Raw genomic sequence first — 23619 nt, forward strand, 5'->3', positions numbered from 1 at the left:
TTAATTCAGCTGGGCAGAGGTAGTGCATGCATTTAATCCCAGCAAATAGAAAAGCTGAGGCAGACAGATCTGTGAGTTCAAGGCCATCTTGGTCTACAAAGAGTTCCAGCCAGGGCTACATAGTGAAATTCTATCTCAAAAAATAAATAAGTAAACATATAAATAAAGTTCATTAACCATTCGAAACTTAGTTTCATCTGTAATATGTACGAAAGAACACATATTATCACATTATCTTATAAACCTATAACTTTTTTGCACTTAACACAATCATTATCACACTATCATATAAATAAAAATCTTGTATGGAAAAAAATAATTGAAAAAATAGAAAAGTGCAGCTAACAAGAAGAGAAACCTACTCATTGGTTTGCCTTTAAAACAGCTCCAATTAACCCGAGGTTGGTGTATGACTGAGCGGTATATTAATCGCCCAGCATGTAGAAAACTAGGGAATGTGCTGAGAAGACGGCTCAGTCAGTAAAGTGCTTGCTATGTAGGCCTGAGGTCAACCTCCCAGAATCCATTATTTTAAAAAAGAAAAACAGCTGGGCATGATGTCACATAGACCTGCAGTGGAGAAAAGAAGCCAGGAGGGTCCCTGGGGCTCACTGGCTGAATCAGTGAGGCCAGGTGTAATAAATCAAAGGAAGGGCTGGAAAGATGGTGCAGGGGTTAAGAGCACTGGCTGCTGTCTTAAAGGACCCAGATTCAATTCCCAGCACACAAGTGGTGACTCAACTCTCTGGAACTCTAATTGCAGGGGATCCAGTTGCCCTTTTCTGGCCTCAGTGGGCACCAGGCATCCACATGGCACATATTCATTCATTCATACAGGCAAAACAAAATAAAAATTTAAAAATCTTTAAACATTTAAAAGGTGGTATGCAACTGGGAAAGACACCCAACATCAATCTCTCGCCATTACGTGTACAGTCACATGCACATACAAATATGTCCATACACATACAAACATACAAAAAAAAACTTGAAAAAGAACGAAATGTTTCCATTGGGAAGGATAACAGAATAAACAGTATAACAAAGCAAATGACATATAACCTAAAATTAGTAGATTATTAGAGGTGGATGATTTTCTGCAAAAAAAGATTAAATACAAAGAAATAAAAATATCTTAAGTAAACAAGCTGTGTGTGTGTGCGTGCGTGCGTGCACGTGTGTTTTAATCTAATAAAAACACTCAGCCTAAACTAATACAAAAGTTCTCTGGATACTTCCTGAACTCCACTTATAGTTTCCACTATAAAGATCCTCAGCAGCCAAATAAATATATCACTACCACCCTTTCAAATCTGTGCCCTACAATCATGTTTCCTCCCATCCCTCATCTTCTCACCCACTGAGGAAATATCTCTGGCCTGTGTAGTTGCCATTCACATTCAGTCCCAGCTCAGAATTTACCATCTCCTAACCTAGCTGATCTCTCTTCTTGCTTACCAAGAACCCTCCCCCATCAATCCATACTCAGTCATAACCACAGTCCCATGTTCTTTCATCTACTCCTTTCTTTTTGCCTCTTAACAAATATATAATGTCCCCCCATGAGTCCATTACTTGGTACCCAGCTGATGATGCTGTTTCAAAGAGTAAAACCTTTTAAGAAGAGCATGTCTAACTGGAGGAAGTTGGTCACTGGGGAACAGGTCTTCTGGTTTGTAGCCAGGCTCACTTCCCATCCATTCTCTGCTTACTGGGTGAATATAATATGAGCAATTGCCTTCATGTTCTTACTATCATCCCTTCTAATCATCCTTTCTTAACTTTGAGCCAAAATAAATTCCTTCCTTATGTAGTACCATTTGTCAGGTATCCTGTCTCAGCAACAGAGAAAGATAATAAATACAAGCATGTACTATAAGGCATACAGAAGACCTTCAGTAAATAGCCAGACTAATAACACTAAGTAGACAGATGTCAATTTGTAAAAGGCCTTTGATACCCTGAGAGCAAGAAAAGTCCACTGAAGGGTTTTAAATAGGAAAATGACATGACCAAACACACTCTATCTCAGCAAATAAGGATTAACAGCAAATAAGGATAGCAAATATATAGCAAGACTGTTCATCGTTTCCTGTAACAAACAAAACAGACATTCTGGGAGACATTCTTCCCACTGAACTCCAATCGGTCCTCTTACAGTAGATTTAAGTAAATGGCAGTCAATTACAGTATCTCAAGAAAGAAAACCTGATGACAGCTAAAAGACCAGGTCTATCACAAATATACTGGGGGGAAAATAATTAACAATAATACAAATTAATGGGAAAGTGTTTCATATAGAACAATTTAAAAATAAAGACTCTACCTAGTAGTGTTTCAAAGCAGACACTAAGACTCATAACCAAACCTTGGCAGAGTGCAGGGAATCATATGAAAGAAGTGGAGTTAGTATGATATGGAAAGGATAGGAGCTCTACAAGTACCAAATATATCCGGGCACAGGGTCTTTTCTGAGACTGACACTCAACCAAGGACCATCTATGGATATAACCTAGAACTTCTGCTCGGATGTGGCCCGTGGTAGCTCAGTAACCAAGTAGTTTTCCAAAGTAAGGGGAACAAGGACTATTTCTAACAGGATCTCAAGGAAAGGCTCTTTGACCTCCCCCCCTCCCCCAGGGGAGGAGCAGTCCTGTTAGGCCACAGAGGAGGACTTTGCAGCCAGCCTTGAAGATACCTGATAAAACAGGGTCAAATGAAAGGGGAGGAGGTCCTCCCCTATCAGTGGACTTGGAAAGGGGCAGGGAGGAGACCAGGGAGGGAGTTGGGAAGGGGGAGGGAATGAGGGAGCGGGATACAGCTGGGACACGGAGTTAACAAATTGTAACTAAAAAGAAAAATAAAAATTAAAAAAAATAAAATAAAATAGTGATATTATAATCACATAGCTTTTGAAAACAGTATTTTGTAGGATGTAAAGTGTATATAAAAAGTTTGCTTTCAAAATTTTATTTGCTTACCTTTACTATTTTTATATAAGGAAATATTAGCCATCAACTAATGATTAAAGAATATTTCCCCTTCCTAAACTGACTTTCATACGGGGTTTTAGAGAAGTCCAGATAATTATCTTGATTAAATCACCTGGCACTGGTAACAAGCACACAACAGATAGTGAAGGCAGCTGTATTAAGCATTTCATTAGGAAAGCTGATTCTTAGACTTAACATACACTTGGAAAAGCTATAATTAGGATCATGAACTTACATTTCAATAATGGGAATAAAAACTCACTTCATGATACATGTCCACTTATTCATTATTTATTTCTCCAAATGAAACCCAACATGCTTACCTTTTTCCGTACTCCTTCTTGGGTGCTCGACAGTTTAAGCAAAACAGGAGGAAGGAATTTAGATATGATATTTTGTAACTGTTCGTCTGTTTCAGCATGGCCAAGTCGTAAAAAGACCCTTTCGAGCTGATCTAAAATATAAAAAGAAAACAAAAGAACTTGGCAAATCAAACACAACCAAGCCTATTTTATAGTTTAATTCTTTTTTTTTTCTGTATTGTAGACACTTCAGTCAAGAACTTCAAACACACTAGCCCCATAGACAAATGATTCTGACACAAACAGAAAGTACTATTAAAAAAGGTCTAATATCTAAACAGCTGCAACTGTTTTTAGACATTCAATTTGTAGAAAGACTAACCAAGAGAAAATGAAATTCCTTCCTACAGTCAAAGTTACTTGGCCTTTTTGAAGGACTTTGTTACTAAAAAAGGATACATGTTTTTTTTTGTTTGTTTGGTGGGTGTGTGTGTGTGTGTGTGTGTGTGTGTGTGTGTGTGTTTAAGGAATCTCCAAACCTGGCAGAACACAACAGAAGAACTTTAACTAGATGTCAGGGACTATCTAACTGATGAAGTTTCTCCAAGGACAGAATGAATGAGAACTACTGTGTTAGGGCTGAATTAGAAAATCAGAGAGTATAGTGTCTCAGGAAAACTATAGTGAGAACCACGTTAGACAAGACCAAGGGTATGTCTGGCAAAATGTTGATAGTTATTATTAAACAAGCCACCACATATCTTTGACCAATGTACAGAGGAGGTGGTGACAGAGAAGGGAACTCACACAAATGCCAAAAACCTGACAGCAAATCAGGTATTTTTAGGTACTAGGTATTTATGACACTATAGGTTCGATCCTCCACATTAGGGGGGGTGGGGGGGACCATGCTATAATGAGATATTTGTTTCTTGAAGGCTCTTGCAAAAACTATCAGTGGCACTGAACACAATGGTGTTTGACTGTAATCCCAGAATTTGGAAGGTTGAGGCTGGAGGATCATTCTAAGTTTAAGGCAGGCTGGTCTACTTAACAAGATACCATCTCAAAAAGAGATAGATGGAGATGGCTCAGCAAGTAACAGTTCTTGCTGAGCAAGCATGCAGATTTGAGGTCAAACCATCAGAACTCAGGTTAAAACCCGGGGATAGTCACATGCATCCCTTTAACCCTAGAACTATTAACAGGCAGACACAGCAGGATCACTGGGGCTTGCTGCTGAGTAACCCTGTCCTAGCCCAATAAAGTGCAGACTGAAATAGAGTAGGACACCCAAAACCTCCGTTGGCCTCCCTGTGTATGAGGATATATATCTGCAAACCCACACATGGGCAAACACAACACACACACACATCACATCATATCACAAATAACTTGTAAAAAGAAATCAGTGGGATTGGGCACAGCAGCACACATCTTTAATTGCAGCACTCAGGGAACAGAGGCAGGCAGATTGCTGTGAGTTCAAAGCCAGCCGAGTTTACAAAGAGAATCCAAGACAGCCAAGACTACATACATCTTGATCTGGGCATCATGCCAATCATACCTCAATTTCAGAACTTACTTTTTAAAGTCTTTACTATGTAGTGATAAACACCAAAACATTTTCAAGTGAATTAACAGTTACTGAAATTTACTTCAAAAAGTAAGATTAGCCAATAGAAAGGCACCAGGAGTCATACAAATGAAACTCAAACTAACCATTGACTGATAATTAGTCAAGCTTTATAACAGATACTAAGAATTACTTTTTTTAAATTTTACTTTATGTGCATTTTGTTTTATCCGCATGTATATCTGTGTGAGGATGTCAGGTCCTCTGGAACTAGAGTTAGAGACAGTTATAAACTACCACGTAGGTGCTGGGAATTAAGCCTGGGCTCTTGGGAAGCTATCTCTCCAGACCCAGGAATGACTTTTTGTTTGCCTCAATTATTCTGTGAAGGAGAAAGGACAGATCCATCAGACATTGAGTTCTGAAAGGACAAGAAGCAGCAATACCCTCATAGCAACATGGAAGTCCTATATCCAACGTGAATCTTGTTTTTTGTTTTCTCAAAATAATTTTATTTTTATTTTTTTATAATTTTTATTTTTTTATATTAATCACAGGTTATTTACTTTGTATCCCAGCTGTAGCCCCCTCCCTCATCTCCTCCCTGCCCCTTTCCAAGTCCACTGATAGGGGAGGTCCTCCTCCCCTTCCATCTGATCCTAGCTTATCAGGTCTCTTCAGGACTGGCTACAATGTCCTCTTCTGTGGCCTAGCAAGGCTGCTCCTCCCTTGGAGGGTGGGGGGTAAAGGAGCCAGTCATTGAGTTCATGTCAAAAATAGTACCTGTTCCCCTTACTAGGGAAACCCTTTTGGATGCTGAGCTACCATGAGCTACATCTGAGCAGGGGTTCTAGGTTATATCCATACATGGCCCTTGGTTGGAGAAACAGTCTCATAAAAGACCCCTGTGCCCTGACATATTTGGTCCTTGAGGAGTCCCTATCCTTTCCAGGTCATACTAATTCCCCCTTCTTTCATATGATTCCCTGCACTCTGCCGAAGGTTTGGTTATGAGTCTCAGCATCTGCTTTGATACACTGCTAGGTAGAGTCTTTCAGAGGCCCTCTGTGGTAGGTTCCTGTCCTGTTACTTGTTTTCTCCTACTTCCAATGTCCATCCCATTTGTCTAAGTGAAGATTGATCATCTTACCCCGGGTCCTCTTTCTTGTTTATCTTCTTTAGGTGTACAGATTTTAGTATGTTTATCCTATCTTATAGGTCTAATCATGAAATTTGCAGGCAAATGGTAGGATCTAGAGCAGATCATCCTGAGTGAGGTATCCCAGGAGCAGAAAGACACACACAGTATATACTCACTTATAAGTGGGTACTAGACCTATGAATCTTGTTTTAAATATAATTTTGTAATAAAGAGAAACAGATTTCTTGGGAAAATAATTCTAGAGCTTAGGACTAGAAAAAAAAATGTTTAAGGTAAGCCTAAAACATCTTATAGTACTAGGGATGACATGATAGCATCAAAAAGGGTATAGAAATCAACCTGAAAGGACTCATATTAGCCAGGACACAATAAATAGTACAGTGCTTGATTAAAAAGCCAAACTAGAAACCCGCATGGGTCTATACTGATGCCAATAAGTGATTAAAAAAAACTAAAGGAAAAGAAAGGTAAATCTTTCTTATGGACAGACTCAAAATAACCTATGTAGTATGTTCTTAAAGAAAGCACAGCTTCATTCCTCCCCCTTTCTCTTTTCGGATAGCCTAGATTTAGCTACTACTTAGAAAGGACAGAAGGAAATATATTAACTTTACAATTGAAAAATCTTCTCACCCAAGTAAAGACAGTTTATATCAGCAGTAGCATCATGTAATACATGCAACCAGAGACATTTAAGCACTCTTGTATTCATTCCAAAACCCATCGTCCTAGCCTATGTGTGGGTAAAACATCAGAAAACCTAAACTGAAAGACACTCTATAGTGTACCTGTCAATACTGCCAAGATGATGAAAATCTGCAGGAGGATAGGGGGTGGGGCAAACTAAGATACCACCCAAAGAGGCTAGAGTTAAATACTAAATGTAGCCTCGAACAGGATCCTGGAAGAACAAAACACACACACACACACAACTAGTAAAATCCCAAGTAAAGTTCAAGTTTAGTTTAAGAAATTAATAATAAAGGAAAAACAGAACGAAGAACCAAAAGTAGGTAGGTAAACTCTGAGAGTACTAGACCAGATGATTCTATTTAATAAATGTTGAGTATTGTTATAAAAGAAACTGTTTTGTTTGACAGGACTTCTGTCAAAACAGGATTTCTGTCTGATTTGTTTGACAGCCCTGGCTGTCCTGTAATTCTGTAGAACAGGCTGGCCTTAAACTCACAGAGATCTACCTGCCTCTGCCTCCCTTCCTTAGTGCTGAGATTAAAGACATGTACCACCATCTCCCTGCTGTAAAAGAAATCCTTAGGAATGGTGAATTCAACCACAGCATCTATGAAACTTGCAAGTAAAAAGCCTATTCTTCAATGTATTACAGCTCTTAGGCAGTAAAAACTGTCCACAGAGTTGACATAAAAATTTTTATAACAAATTAATCTAGAAAATATATCTGTGGCAAAGTTAAAAAAGAAAAAGTGAAAGAAAGAGAGAGGGATACAGTGTGGTCATTTTTCTAATATTCACTTGTACTGGGATGTGATAATACAATGAGCATCATACAATGTTACTTCTCAAGCAAGCAGAGTTAGAGCCTTCAACATTCAATGAGGAAGGAGAAAGACTCAATGTACAACTAATCAGATCACCTTTTAGAGACATCATGTAAAAGTTAATCAGGCTGGGTGTGAGTTACATACTCCTGTAATCTTAGCATGTTGAAGGCTGAGTCAGGAGGCTAAGATGTTCAAGGCCACCCTACCCCACAGCAAGAATCTGTCTTAGAGCAGAGTAGGGTACAGAGAGATGGCTCAGAGGGGAAAGGTGCTTGTTGCCAAGCCTGACACCCTGAGCGGATTCCCAGGATCACAAAGTGAAAGGAGAGCATTCCTGTAAGTTGTCTTCTGCCTCTATACACATTTGATGCAGCATCCCTAAATACATACATACACACACACAACACACACACACACACACACCAGGACAGAATCCGCGCATGAGAAAAGACATACAGGTATTTCTTCTTCCTAAGATTCTGACCCCTTTTATTCTTCCACATTGTATATCAGGAAAAAAAGCCTCTCAATGTGGAGTTCCAGCTCTCAGAAACAATAGAAATATTGGGCTGGGGAAGAGTATGTGGATCCACTGGTAGAAAGCTTAGTATCACATTAAACCAAACATGGTGGCACTTAAAGGATGTCAGCAAGAGGATTTTAATTTCAAGGGCATCCCTGGCTACATAACAAGTTCAAGGCTAGCTTAGGATACATGAGGTTCTGTCTCCAAGAAGAGGGGGGAAAGCAAGAAAATGAAAGAAATTTCTTCTCATTATAAATTATCTAGTCTCAAGTACCCTGTTATAACAACAAACATGGACAAGTATCTCAAAATGATCTTTTCAAAATTAGGAAGAAATAAGACCACATGTTCTAAAAAGTCAAAAGGAATCTGAAACTTACACCCATCTTTCATAAGCTGTTAGCTGTGAGAAGTGATATTCTCCAAACCATAATAGTAGGTTCTACAGATGATAAACGGAGAGACAAGAGCAAGTTCCATCTTCCTCATTCTTTTCAAACCCCATTGTTTCACTTATGAGAAAATTAGAGACAATCAGTTCAATGTAGGAAGGTGGGAGGGGGAAAGAGTTAATGCATATGTGAGAGAAAGAGATTAATATCACCTGAGAAACAAAAGCCTGGGCATGTCAATGAAGGAGCTTCTAAATTCAGTTAAATGGGTAAATAAAAACCTACCCTGAATGCAGGTGGTATCAATCCATGGTCTGAGATCTCAGGTTGAATAAAAAGGACAAAGTGAGTTAAATATAACCACTCACTTCTGCTTCCCAACTACAGGCGCAATGTGACCAGCTGCCCAAATTCCTGGGTGCCACACTTCTTCCTTCAGTAAGCTGCTTTGTTGGGCATTTGATTACAGCAACAGGAAAGTCACCGATTCAATGTACGTGTGTGTGTGTGTGTGTGTGTGTGTGTGTGTGTGTGTGTGTGTGGTGTATGCATGCGCAGGCCCACTGTGTGTGGAGATCAGAGGTCAGTGACATGTACCCTCCTCCACTGTGCGAGCTCTCTCTCTCTCTCTTTCCCCCACCTCTGTTGTTGACAGGGTTTCTCTATGTAGTCCTGGACTCACAAGAGATCCACCTGCCTCTGGCTCCCCGAGTGCTGGGATTACAGGTGGCAGCCACTGTGCCCAGCAATATTTCATTTTTTGAGACAAAAATCTCTCACCGAACCTGAAACTCAGCAATTCAGCAAATCATGCTGATCAGCAAGCCCCAGAGATCCTCCTGTGTCGATCCAGCATTGTGGTTACACCTATATGACACTCTCTGGCTTTTTTTTTTTTTTTTTTTTTTTATGAGGGTGCCAGGGGATGGCTCTCAGGTCTACATGCTTACGCAGCAAGCATTTCACTGAAGGAGGTTCATATCTCCAGTCCAAATACAGGGAACAGAGTTTTAACTGCTATTTTTTATTCATATAAAAACTCAAAACTGAAACAACATTAATTTATAGTTTGCCTTTTCTTTTTTGTTTTGTTTGAGACAGGCTCTCTTTTGTTTTATTTTGAGACAGGGTCTCTTTTATTTTATTTTGAGATAGCATCTCTCTACAGAGCCTGGAACTCTGTAGGCCAGGCTGCTCTCAGAGAGATCCGGCTATCTCTGCCTTCCAAGAGATGGGACTAAAGGCATGTGCCACCATATCTGGCCTGGTTTTCCTCTTTTAATTAACATAAATCTCTTATCTGAGACCTAAAGGTCTAAAGAGTGATGTATCTCAGAACTTTTCAGATTTTACAAAGACATATATGTGGTTCAAAACTCACAATACACCCTTAAGCAGACACTGAAATTGTAATCCTCCAGTCTCAAGTTTCCTAAGTAAAGGGAGTATAGGTATGCAACCCCACGCTCAGTTTACTGCTGATTTATTTTTTTAATTGTATTTATTAGTATTACTTTGTGCGTGTGTGCGCCTGTGCGTGTGTGCATGTGTGTGTGTTTGAAGATAAGGGAGGGGGAAGATAGGGAAGAAAGCACAGGGCAAATGTGGAGGTCAAAAGACGATTCTGTGAGTCAGTTCTCTCCTCCCTGTTCATGCAGGTTCTGAGGACCAAACTTCTATCATTGGGCTCGCACAGCGTATTCACCCACTAAGGCACCTCACTGGCCCTTACAAGAGCTTTTACGTATGTGGCAAGTAACTCCTACTTTTTCCCCATGTGGTTAATTTTTCTCAGTTTTCCTTCTGACCCTTTATAGAATTTTTTTTATTTTCCCGATCTCAGTTTTTAAATACATTACTTCACTTTATGGCTTTTTTGGTTTCTTCTTAGCCATGCTTAGAATGCTTTTATCATGTAAGATTCTTCCTTTTCAATTATGACATATAGAAAAAATTAACACAGTAAGTCTAACTGACATCTGGAAACTCGGTTCAAGAGCATGGCTCACCATGTCTGAATTGTTTTTACAATGTGTTTTATGCTAAACATTAGCCTTTGTGGAGAATTCTGGTACATTTTGGGCAAAGAATGCCAATATAAACAGCTCCCAATGAAAACTTTGACACTGAGCTTCTAATGAATATCCCTAGCTGACACCATTTCACATATGTCACAGCTCATTGGGACAGGAATTAAAAGCTTGTTCTGTGTGACTTCCAGCAAAGAAGTCCTGGAAGCTTGCACGTTGTTTCCTCCAGACTTCACATCATACAAGCTCCCCCTTAGGTTTCACTGTATTAAATATAATCTGGGAGTACAAATATTTATTGAGTCCAGTGAGTCCTTCTAGACTCTGAAGTACTGAATCCAGTAGTAGCCTTGTAGAGACCTAGCATGTACATGTAACTATACTTTCTTCTAATAACTTAGGATTTTGCTTTCTACATTCAAGTCTTTAATCTATCTGAATTTTTCTTTTAGCATATGAACGAACATAGGAAATTTTAAATTTTTCCAGGAGTCTTTAAAATTTGTTCACTGTATAATAAAACATAAAGAAAATATTTAAAGCACAAGCACAAAACAGTTCAATTAATTATTAGAAACTCTCACACAGCTAGCATCCAAGCCCAGAGGGAAAAACAATGTGTTTTGAAATGTGATTAAAAATAGATTTGGGCCAAGCATCAAAACATGTGACTTTAGCACTCAAAAGGGCTGAGGTAACAGGATGAAGAGTTCAAGACTAACCTGAAATGCATAGTCAAACCCTGTCTAAAGAAGGGGGGAATGGAAGGGAATAGAGAAAGAAAAGAAAGGAGGCTATGGGGGAGGGAAAAGATTTGGAGGGCTACAGGTTTAGTTTAATGGCATAACTTATATTTACTATGTTCAAGGGCCTAGGTTCAAACCCCAGCATCAAGAAAAGGAAAAGAGAAAAATCCTTACTATATTCAGAGTTGGAAAGGACTTGGTTATTTTCTCATTGCTTTGATTTAGTACATGAAAAAAAAAAAAAAAAAAAAACTTGAAAAGAGTTTATTCCTGATCTCAGTGTGGGGCCACATTGTTCATCAGGACAGGAAAGACATGGTAACAAGACGATAATGAACTAGTCTAAGTGTATCCACTGGCAGGAAACAAAGAGTAATGAAAGCTGGTACTCGGCTCACTTTCTCCTTTAAAAACAAGGCCGTTTTTTAAAGTGTGTGCGTGTGCATGCGTGTGTAAAGGCATACACATAGAGTATAATCGCCTACAGAGACCAGAGCAGTCAGCTCCCCTGGAGTTAGTGGTTATGAGCCACACTCATCATGGGTAGGTACTCGGATCCAAATTTAGTTCTCTGCAAGAATAGCACGTGCTCTTAACCACTGAACCATTTCTCCAGCCCCGCTTTCTCATTTTTATCCAGCTAAGGACTCTAGTCCATGGAATGGTGCTATCCACACTTAGAATGCGTCTTCTTCACACCTTAACGTAACCTAGAAACTCCTTCATAGGTATGTCCAGAAATTTGTCCCCTAGGTGATTGATTAGTTGACAATCAATACTAACCATTACAGAACATTAACACAAAAAACAATCACATCTAATAGCTAAACATGGTATCACACAGCTGTAATCCCAGTGCTTGGGAAGACGAAGCAGAGTCAGAAGTTCAAGGCCACCCTGAACTACATGAGATCCAAGAAAGAAAAAGAAGGGGAAAGGGAGGGGAATGAAGACAGGGAAATAAAAGGATGTGAAAAGAGGGAAGGGGGAAGAGGCAGAAAGAGGGGCAAAGGTAAGACAGAGACAGTCATTAAATTTCACTGGAGCCAAAAGTTGCAACCCAGGGAGCAGTTGTATATAGAAGGGGAACAATGATAAATAGGCTACTCAGAAAAGGTCAGGGCAAACCTGTACACAGACTCTAGTACCACCAATCACAAGCTTTAAATGTGTACAGACTACTGCCTGCCAATCCAGCTTTTTGTTAAGGCACAAGGGAAAATGACTTCATTTATGTTCTAAGTAGGAATAGCAGCAACATCTAAAAATCACCAAGTCCTGTCATGGAAAAAAAAAATTAAATTAAATTAAATTAAAAAAATGGACTCCAGAGTCAGTGCAAGTTGTTTGGAGAAGTTGTGATTAGAGGAAGTCATCCTACAGGCAAAATCACAGCTTCAGCAGCAGCTATGGTTACAGTGCTCCTTGTAGCTAAAGTGGAGTTTCCTCAGAAAAGTGCTCAAAAAGTGACAAAGAAGTGCCTTTCAAGGTAAGCAAGTGAAGAGAGAGCCCACTACACTTGTTGCTACAAAACTTAAGACAACAACACGTACTGAGATTTGGAAGGCACAGAACAAGTCAGAGGATATGAATAGTAGGAAAAGGCTTACAACAGTGAGGGTAAAGAAGAGAAGAGAACATGCTTCCACCAGGAACCTGAAGAAATTGTAAAGGGCCCAAATGAAGTCAGCGAACACACACTACAGCCCTAAACAGATCAAAAGACCCTTTCATTTCCCCCACAGAGCATTTTCCAAGCGTCGAATGACTGAAACATACGACTATAGAAATTTCAATGTTCGTGAAATAGTACCCTTTTTCCATTACTGAAAGTTTGTCCAAAGTGTCCTGATTTTGTATATGTATACATACACACACATATGAAAAAGTACACTAAAATTATGAAATTAAACACACACACACACAATGAAAGCATCTTACAGGGCTTCACTGTGTAGCCCTGACTACCCTGGCACTCACTCTAGACCAGGATGGCCTACCTCCGAGTGCTGGAATTGAAGCTGTGTGCCACTACTACCTGGTTAAACAATCATTCTTAAACTACACAGTAATGAGAAAGCCCAACTAATAACTCTTTTAGAGGGTCCTGGAAGTAGAATGGAACCAACTGACTTATATTTTCATGTCAAATGTTATTTACTGATCTAAGTTAATGAACTAAACCTTTCTACGGTTATTTCTTTCTTCTACAAAGAATCACATCAGATTGAGTTTGAGTACAAATGGGTGAAGCACTGTATCATACATAGCTATATATATGTTTGGGTTCGTATCATTGCATAATAAAGATTTTGAGCTAGCTTGGTAGCCCAAACCTTTAATCCCAGCACTCAGAAGGCAGAGATAGGCAGATCTCTGTGAGTTCAAGGCCAGCCAGGTCTCCAATAGTTGAGTTCCAGGACATCCAGGGCTATATAGAAAGACCCTGTCTCAAAAATAAAATAAAAAATATTTTGGCTAACCCGTATCTCTGATGAGATGGGATATCTTTAGAGCCTTGAAACTTCCCCAGGTATTGCAACACCTTTGTTGTTAAATAGTGGAACTGCCTATCACATCACAGGGATTATACTAATGGAGTAACTGACAGAGGATTTTCTAAACAGTTTATGCTAAGTAGTAACTCAGAAAGGGGACAGATTACCCTAAAAAGACCAAGTGCATGTTTGGGGGACTGCAACTAAGGCCAGGTAATAAAGGGAAACAGACTGGAAATCAAGCCACATGAACAATGGCTCAATTAGTAGTATCTTGGCAGTGAGAACACTGGATACTACAGCAGCCTTGGTAATTAACACCTATTATCTATTATCCCAGCACTTCAGAAGCTGAGGCAAATTAGTGAACCTGGAAAAATCTTTGGAGACTTCCAAATTTATAGCAAATTAATCACAACTGATGGTGGTATCTAATTATAGTCTTATGGAGGATCACAACCTTAATCTGTTAGGTATATGTACAACACTACATTTAAAAATGTTATATTGTGCATACATGTCCGATATGGCTATTATCTCTTAAAATACATTATTTTCTGGGTTGGTGCGTAACGGTGCTTGCCACCAAGCCTGATGACCTGATTTCAACCCCAGAACCCACATTATGGAAGCAGAAAACTAACTCCAGCAAGTTGTTCCTTTACCTCCACATCCACACCCTGGACGCCCATAGTCATACACACATACACATGCATACAAACACACATACAGAATAAACTCTTTTTTATATATGTACCAATTTTATTATATTTTTATATTTATTAATTTTTCTATATATTTGGTAATTATAATTTTAAATATAACTTTGTTACTTAAATTATACCTCATTTTTTAAAAAAGCTTACTACTACAAAACTTAAAAATAATATAAATGAGGAATTTATCCAGTTTTTTTCATTTCAGAACACGTTCAGCTAAGATTAATTATAGAATTTCACAGGCAGTAGGAATCCTATGCTGGGTATTAACACCTCCGTTTACCACCACCAAAACAAAGAAACTAAGCCAGGCTTGAGAGATAAAATCCCATGTGCCAACAGACAAAAGAACACATTTATTGTAAGTTAAAACACAAGTTACTGGAATAGGTCTTTCTTGTGGACTTGGGGGAGCAAACTGTCAAATTCAAGGTTGTCAAGCTTGGCAACAAAGTGCCTTTCATCTCTCCAGCCCAAGAAATAACATACATTGTATAAATTTATAATGCTATGACTTATTACATAGCCTAAGTAAATAAAATTTACTTTACTTGAACACAAAAGCAGATAAAATCATAAATTTTATTAATAAATTTTTATTTTTATTAATAAATTTATTAATAATAAATTTGTCCAAGAGCAAATCAGGTGTTACATAAAAATAGTATATATCATAGGCTAAAGCTGGGCTTATTTCGAGAATGTGTTCCAAGTCGCTTTAACACTTAAAATCGGTGTAAACTATCCCAGCACAATTAAAAATCTTTAAATCCTGTAATATTTCAATATATTTTTTAAAAAGGTACCCAGGTTGATAAGACAGGAATAAATTATCCATGCTGAGTAAGGTTAGAAAGAGAACTGGGTACAGTGGAGCACGCCTGTAATCCCAGCAATCGGGGAGGCAGAGACAAGCAGCTAGATCACTGTGAGTTCAAGGCCAGTGGTCTACAAAGAGAGTCCAGGTCAGCCAAGGCTACACAGAGAAACCCCGTCTCAGGTGAAAAAAATAAAATAAGAAAGAAAACTTCCTTAATCTGATAAGGATTTTTTTTTTTTAATTTACAGCAAACATTATACTTAATGATAAAATACTAAGTACATTCTCCCTTATTTTGGGAACACACAAAAAAAGTTCACTAATATGAACTATTCAGTTACTGAAGAGATGGCTCAGTGGTTAAAACCACTTGCTGGCCTTGCAGAAGGCCTGGGTTTAGTTCCTGACACCCACACAGAGGCTCATCTATAACTGGAGTTACAGATCCAATATCCTCTTCTGCCCTTTGTGAGCACCAGGAAAGCCATGGTGCACATACATACATGCAGGAAAGCACTCACACATAAAAATAAATAAATAAATAAATAAATATGTTGTTGGGTTGGTTGTTTGTTTTTTTATTTGCATTACCTTGGATTTTATTTTGTTTTGTTTTTGGTCTTTTTGTTATTTTTCCCCCAGAGCTAAGGATCAAACCCAGGGCCTTGTGCTTGCTAGGCAAGTGCTCTACCACTGAGCTAAATCCCCATACCAAATAAATCTTAAAAAAAAAAAAAAAAAAAAGGATTATATTCCAAGGCTAAGAATGTAAGTGAGTTGTAAAGTACTAATCTAGCATGTGTAAGACCCTAAATTCAATCTCTAGCACTACAAAAATCAATTAAATAATTGAACTCAAATGACTGCTGCAAATTTTATTCAAAATAAAAAATAAAGTGCATTAGGTTGCAAAGCATATTTTCATTATCTGCAGACTGTAAATGTGCACACAGAAAATCCAAATTAATGTACAGATAAATTACTAGAAAAAAAATACTCAACAATGAGTTGATTGCCTATATACCAATAATAAACCATTTTAAAATAGAATTTGTGATCCAGACACATGACACATACCTGTAATTGCAGCAGCCAGGAGGATGAGGCAATTTTTTTCAAGGCCAGGTTTAGTGGCATAGTACGACTCTATCAATCAATTTTTCAATAACATAAAAACATATCATATACCTAGAAATTAAGTAAGGAAAAACTGTACAAGACCTCTAAACAGAAAACCAAAATGCACTGTACTGTAAGAAATTGAGAAAGTATACAACTGAAAGAAATTGAAAGGGTATACAGTAAGCGTGAATCACAATAAAACGGAGATCTCTTCGTCCAATAATTTAAAATGTGAAATGTTCTACACCCAAGACTATTGATGCTACACTAAAAAAAAATAATAATTATAATCAGAAATCCATTCTGTTTCTAAGCCTTTCAGATTAGTCTTACAAGTTATATTAACAAAATGTCAATTATCCTCAAACTGATCTACAGAAAATACTATCCAATAACAACTCAAAAGATATTTGGAATAATGCTAAATAAAAGGCTGATTCTATCAAGGACTAAGATTTGCAAATGATGACCTTGAAGATAAAAAAAGTCAGAGAAAAAAGTTGTCAATATTTATCAATCTAATTAATGAAGAGGAAAAATAGTTGAAATGACAAGATTTTGAACCTTACCAAAAACTACAATAATTAAAAGTGTGATGTAGTACAAAAACAAACCAGTTGAAAAATACAGAAAACCCTTAAGAGATAAACATGTGTAAGTTACCTGCTTTAAAACAAAGTTATGAAAGAAATGAGTAGGTAAATAATTATTATTTCAGTAAACTACACTAACAAATGTGTTACATTATGGGAAAACAAAATGTAACTTTACCTCATCACACCAAACATTAAAAAAGATAAATTTCCAGTGAATCATAAATCTAAATATGAAAAGCCAGAGGTAGTCAGTGTTGGAGTATGTGCTTAGCATAAACTACCCTGGGTTCCATTTTTGGCAACACTCCCAAAAACTCTAAGTATGAAAGATAAAGCAATCCAACTTCGAGGGAGAAGAATGAGTAGGAAAGAAAAAGGAGCCTTAAAACAAGAAGCCAAGTGGTAGACAAGCCTAGGCACCACTTCCAGAATCCCAGTCCACAGAGCAGAGCTTATGAACGAAGACTTGAGAACAACAGCCTGGGGAGAAAACACCACTATCCGGCAGTGTACCTCTGTACAACCTACAGCAAAGATCAAACTGTACAAAACCTGGACGACACAAAAGCTACACGCCATTCCTACTTCTAACCAAACTGATTTGAAGATTGATGAAATGCAGTAGAAAAAAATAAGCAGGGAATGTTTTTAACTGCCAGTATTTCATAGCATGTACAAGAGCTATGAGAAGAGTTCCTGCTGCACACAAGATCAGAGTAAAGACGCCTGAGATACGTGAGCATAAAGAATCAGAAAAGGAAGTATTAACACGCGTGCAACAGCAATAAAAAAAAAAAAAAAGCAATAGGTACCTAGGAATTAATCTTACAAAAACATGTCAAAGTTCTTTATAAAGAAAAATTATAATCTGAACTATAACTTAATTCTAAAGACTAGAATAAACGAGACTAGAAATATTAATATTTCTGTATCAAATGGAAGGAGTTAGTACATTCTGTAAGTTAAATGCCCAAATCTCCACAACGTCAACTGACATTAACTTTCCACAACAGTCATCAACCAAAGCTCAGTAGAAAGGCTCTGCCCAGCAGTCACCTGACAGGGCCAACTGCAGCTGAAACACTGCTCCCTGGCACCACAACCCTTCTGCTCATCAAACACGGTGAGCTAATCTCATGCTTTATACACACACCATGCCATGTCCTAACCAAAATGCCACCAAGCACCAGAATTTATTTTGTGTCCAGAGAGAAAGCATCAAAAATAATGGTAAACACTAAAAATGTCTATAAATAAACCTAGGATTATAAAAACAGTAGAATATTCCACAACCAAAGATTCTCTATAGACAAGAGTTCTTCATGAAAGCTAAAAAGATAATTGAAAAAATTCAGGTGGAATGTGAATAAAAAATATGGAATAAAGCAGCCAAAAATAACCTATAATTCCCCCCAAAGTGAGTGGCCCTACCACATTTTAAGACTTAATATAAAGTTTTACAGTAATTAAAAGTATGTATAATGAAAGTAGTTCAAAGAAACAAATAAATTGAAATAGAGAATAAGCAGACAACAAAACTAACTGAAATATCACAAAAATCACTTTCAGGCAAATTAATGACATAAATAAAAAGATATTGTAAGCTTTAAATGAAAATCTGAAAATTAAAAATTGAAACACTCTCAAGCACAAAGCATAAAATACAAACAAGATATTTTAAAAACTATTTCTATAAATAAAGTGGTAGAGCATTTGCCTAGCATGTACTCAGGGTTCCATCTCTATCAACCCCTCCAACAAATGCAAACAAGTCTTCATAATAGTTCTCCATAATTTCTTCCTAATATTCTTTTATTCTTACTTGAAATACTTTTGTTTTAAAGATATTATATTTATAGCAAAATTTTGTTTGTAAGAATATATCAGTGATGTTTTATTTGTATTTTTAAATATTCAATAAAAATAAATTTCTTTATTTGAAAAGACTACAGAACAATTAAAAGAATTCATATTTCAAGGATAAGGAAAGATTCTGGTCCAGGGGAGCTAGGAAAACCTGTCTCGAAAAAAAAAAAAAAAAAAAAAACAAAAAAAAAAATCTCAATCACAGTACTAAAGAATTTTTAATGTAAAAGAAGAAAATATTTGAGCATATGGTCTAAGGAAAAGTACCAAAACCTAGTGTGTGTAAAACTTGAGTTTAATACCCAGAACAGAAAAATAAAAACTAAAAAAATAGATGTTGTTAGGGGTCTTAAGTAGAATCTAAGATTGGAAAGAAAGCTGAAAATACCTAGACCATGTCCTATCATATAACAAATCAATTAATAATCTAAAGCAACGTTACATTTTTAATTATCTGCTTAATTACCACAAAAAAATATGCCAGACTGTAATAGAATAATTCAACAAATATTCTTCTCAGCAGTAGTTACTTTTTTAAATTTTTATATGTAAGATGACCATGGGGTCTTTTGGGTCTAAGAAAAACATGATACAATATTGATACTTGCATTTACAGATGAAAAATTAAAACTGAAACTCACGACCTAACTGGCTTGCCAAAGGTAACTAAATAAGACAAAGAAGTATCTCTCCCCCGACCCCTAAAAAAAGCACTACCTATTCAAGTAGGTAAAAATAGCTCCAATTTATAGATGAGATGAAAACATCTACAAAAACTATGTTGATCAAGATTACAATGCAAATAAGTGGAAGTTCATCTCCGATCACAATGCTCCTTCCAGTATGATAAACTATAGCTTGGTTTCAGCAGAAGACAACGAAGATACTAAATCATGTGAGACAACTACATACACCTAAGTTTGTTCCCTGATCACAGCCAGTATCAAATACATCAGGACAGGTCTCTGACGTACTTTCCTCAGGCATTCAGAACCAGCTGAACCAAGAAGCATAAACTAGCAGATATGATGCAGATATCTTGAGCCTGCCCTATCGATCACAAAATCAGAGCAAGTTGAACTGAAGAAAGAACGGCATGAAGGCAGAGAAAAGCTGGAAGAAGATCTGAACAATCATTAGTTGCAGTTAAGACTCTCTTGAAGGTCTCCTCTCAGTTTTTCATAAGTATTTTGATTCACTCTAAGTGCCATCTTGGCAGCCAGCTTTCAACTTGATCCAAATATAAGATCTTGAACATGAAAAAAACACACCTCCATAAAGTACATTTGAAAAACAAAATGCTTCCAATGAATGTCACGTAAGACCAGAAAGGGAGTCCTTCTAGGAGTAGGCCAGTCTAACCTAGATGGACACCCTCACCTATGTATGCCATCACTCCCCACAAGCCACTCAAATCCCATTTGTTTCTTACATATACCGTAAGTTCTCCCAGCCCAAATATTTTGAGACATCCTTGCTATAGCCCACTGTCCTCAAACTCTAGATCTCTCCCTTCCACCTCCTAAGTACTAGACTCAAAATGTGTGCCACCGCATCCAGTGTTTTTCCAGTCCAATTCTTTTGATCAAGCAAGTCAATCAACATGTATACTCTCCCAAATACACTAGATCACTCCATTATCTACACCACACAACTAAATCCATCCCACCTGAGGCCCAAGTCATATACTACATACCACACACATATTGCTTTTATCCTGGTCCTATGAACTCCCTACAGGCCTTTTCTGGATAGGATAAGTAATAAGGAAATGATTCAATCCTAGAAAGAAACAATCCATCACAGTTTCTGCAAAAGCGGCCTTCCTCTAGCTGGGTAGCCCAAAAGAACCGTCATGCTCCTAGGTCTTTACCTATGTGTCAATCCTACTTCTCCTGCCCCTCAGAACTAAGGCAATCAAAGTATGTTTATCCCTCTGTCCACAGGGCCAAGACAAAGGCCCGATTAAGAAAGTCCTTGTTATATAGTTATTTCCTCCAAATTGAAACATTCCTTCATAGAAAGAGGGAAAGGGATCATAAGACTCACAAAGCTAATCAAACTTTGGAGGCTCAGAAAACCCAAAAAGTTATTGATATTCCTCCCCCGATTACAAAAGCAGTAAACAAGTACAGAGAAAGGAAGGGTGGTCCATGCAGCCGCCTGCCCAAGTCCGGCAGGGAACTCTAAGAATTCAATTTTCATCAACTGCAACCCATGCCGGGGTAGAGCTCTGCAGTCCAGCAGGTACCTTTGAGTCATGCACTCTCCTGTACAAAAGCCCTCACCCAGGCTCCTGCAAGCCCAAATAAATTCCTTGTTTCACCAAGCTAAACTTGGGTGGATCATTATCTTTGGTTTGCCACTGGTACATTGGGGGGGGGGGGGGGATCATGGATCTTTTTTCGTCTACAAGAACGAGTAGCAAACCCTTAAGCAAGGTGAAGGTAACAATCTATTTCCTGGTGTCTATGAAACCTGAGCCTTCTGCAGAAGATGCCATACTTTAAACACCCTACCAACTGACTATGATCCATAAAAAGGCTTCCCTCTTCCTGCTCACCTCCGCTCCCCAACAAGACTGTTTACTTACTGCCTTCAACTCCTCATCCCTTCACACACACACTTAGAAAAGGAAGGAGATCATGAGGGCAGCTTGACAGTCGGACCAGATGATTTGACAAGATTCCTCATCAATTTCTAAGATGAAGTGAGTTAAGTGGCATATTTCCAATACACACTCTTAGATTCACAAGCACGCCAACCTCTAAAAAGGCCTTTCCCCTCCGAGCCAGCAGCTGGCAGGCAACCAGCCAGAAATTAATTTTAGTAAGGTAGAGAGCAGAAGGCTTACTTTATCTTATGAAGGCCAATCTGAGGGAAATACTATGTAAAATTCAGCTTGCATAATAGTCCAATGTAGGGTAGTCAATGTCCACAATGTGAAAAAGTCTGAAATGCTGTTTTTGTTTTGTTTATTCAAAGTATATCACAGGATAACCCCAGCTGGCCTGGAATTCATATGTAGTCCAAGACAGCCTCACAGTTGTGGTGATCCTCCTGAGTGCAGGGATTACAGACATGCACTAACCATGCCTACCCAAAAGTCAGTATTTAAACCTTAGCGTTTATGGTTTGGCTTGTCTTCAGTATATCATAAAAGCATTAATACATTGCTCACAGGGCCCAAAACAGTTAAAGAATCCAGGATGTTATGAATAAGCAATACCCTCATTATGCTACTAAACAATTTTTCCAACCTCCAAATTTTTTATTCCTCCATATACCACAGGTAAAAAAAAAAAGATAAGAAATGGCAAAAGTAAACTAAAATTTATTCTGAAGTTGAATCTACTTAATAAAACATCCCAGCCCTCAAATTCCACTTAAATTAGGCATCATATGCTGTAACTAGCAGTATAGATACTAAAAAGTCATAAGATAATAAGTTAGGAAAAAATAGTTAAATTAGTCTAAGAGTTAAAGTAGAAGATAGGCGCACAGTGCACTTTGGACTGATGTTGCTAAACCCCAAGTAGTCACTGGACATTGAATTCATGGAGTTTCAAAAACTACCCAGTAGCACTGAAAAGCAAAACTGGAATCACACTCTTGTGTAATACTAACAGAATAAAACATCTTAAAAAAAAATCACAGTGCATATGAAAGTAGCAAATCCGGAATACCCAATTACTACGAATACTCCTCCTACAATTCCTCTTTTCAGAATAAAATAATTCCATAAGTGTTCCTAAAATTGTAAAATGCTTTTTTGTAAAGCAGATATTGGTTGTAAACTTTCATCCATTGCTTCTGCCTTTGCACACTGCTAAATAATATCTAGTTTTTTCCTCTTTCTTGCTAATTTTTTTATATTGACCACCACATAGAATAGAAATATCAGGCACATACAAACTAACATGAACTTCACTAATTCTCTCAGGTAACTAGGAAAAGAAAAAGGGAAAAGGAAAAAAAAGTGAAGGTCTTAGGGGAAAACTACTGCCTAATAATCTATGCATTTTAAAATGCTGCGATAAAAATGGACATATCCTCAGGAACTAAATCTACTAACCTCTACAATCAATGTGATACATGGTTTATCCAATCTTGACAAAAATCCTCTGGATCACCAATGGTATGTTCATCCACTCGTACATATGCAATTGTATAAAGAATCTATTATTTAGAACACCAAAAAAGATACAATTAACACTTGTACACATAGCTACCATTTTAAGAAAAATAAGCACTTTTCATTTCTTGCTAACATCTTTGATGCCCTCCTTTGCAAATCAGAATAAGAAAAAAATACAGTGATTACCAAGTTTGAAGAAGAGTACGACCATAAACACAGAAATTGAGCCTATATAAAGCTTCAAAAGATACACTGATAATAATTGCTTAAAGATTTAAAAACCCCAATACCAATACAACATGAATTTTATCGTATAAGGATGTATATATCATAAGCACATTAAAACCTTGCACTTTTAAAGGAGTATCTCAGTTACACGGTAGTTTTCTAAGAAGCATGTTAGCTGGCACGAACATTACCAGTAAAATAACTGAGAAATGTAAATGCTTAGGCACTTAGGAAGCTGAAGCAGGAGGATCAAGAGCCAGCATGGGCCACATACAGCGAGACTCGGGAAAGTCAGTAGAGTGACTCTACCCATGACTTTCCCAGCACTCCTCATCTTGAATGTCATCGTACCAATCCTCCCTACATATTCACAGGCTTCAAAGAC

The 23619-nt window shown here is 37.7% G+C and overlaps 1 protein-coding gene across 4 annotated transcripts in view; it reads right to left on the reverse strand.

Moving 5' to 3' along the window:
• Window positions 1-23619, reverse strand: part of Ecpas (Ecm29 proteasome adaptor and scaffold) — a 117170-nt gene that overhangs the window by 87000 nt on the left and 6551 nt on the right. For 2 of the 4 annotated variants that reach the window (XM_055611748.1, XM_055611744.1), the window contains exons 2-3: window positions 22944-23047; window positions 3317-3447 (exon numbers count right to left, since the gene is read on the reverse strand). In XM_055611748.1, the coding sequence (XP_055467723.1) occupies window positions 3317-3447; window positions 22944-22965 (153 nt within the window). In that variant the 5' untranslated portion in view covers window positions 22966-23047. Of the gene's footprint in view, window positions 1-3316; window positions 3448-8459; window positions 8490-22943; window positions 23048-23619 lie in introns of those variants that run through there. The other 2 variants (XM_055611749.1, XM_055611747.1) reach the window with 2 other exon arrangements.

This window comes from Psammomys obesus, unplaced genomic scaffold, assembly GCF_907164565.1.
Source record: "Psammomys obesus unplaced genomic scaffold, mPsaObe1.curated_primary_1811, whole genome shotgun sequence".
NCBI lineage: Eukaryota > Metazoa > Chordata > Mammalia > Rodentia > Muridae > Psammomys > Psammomys obesus.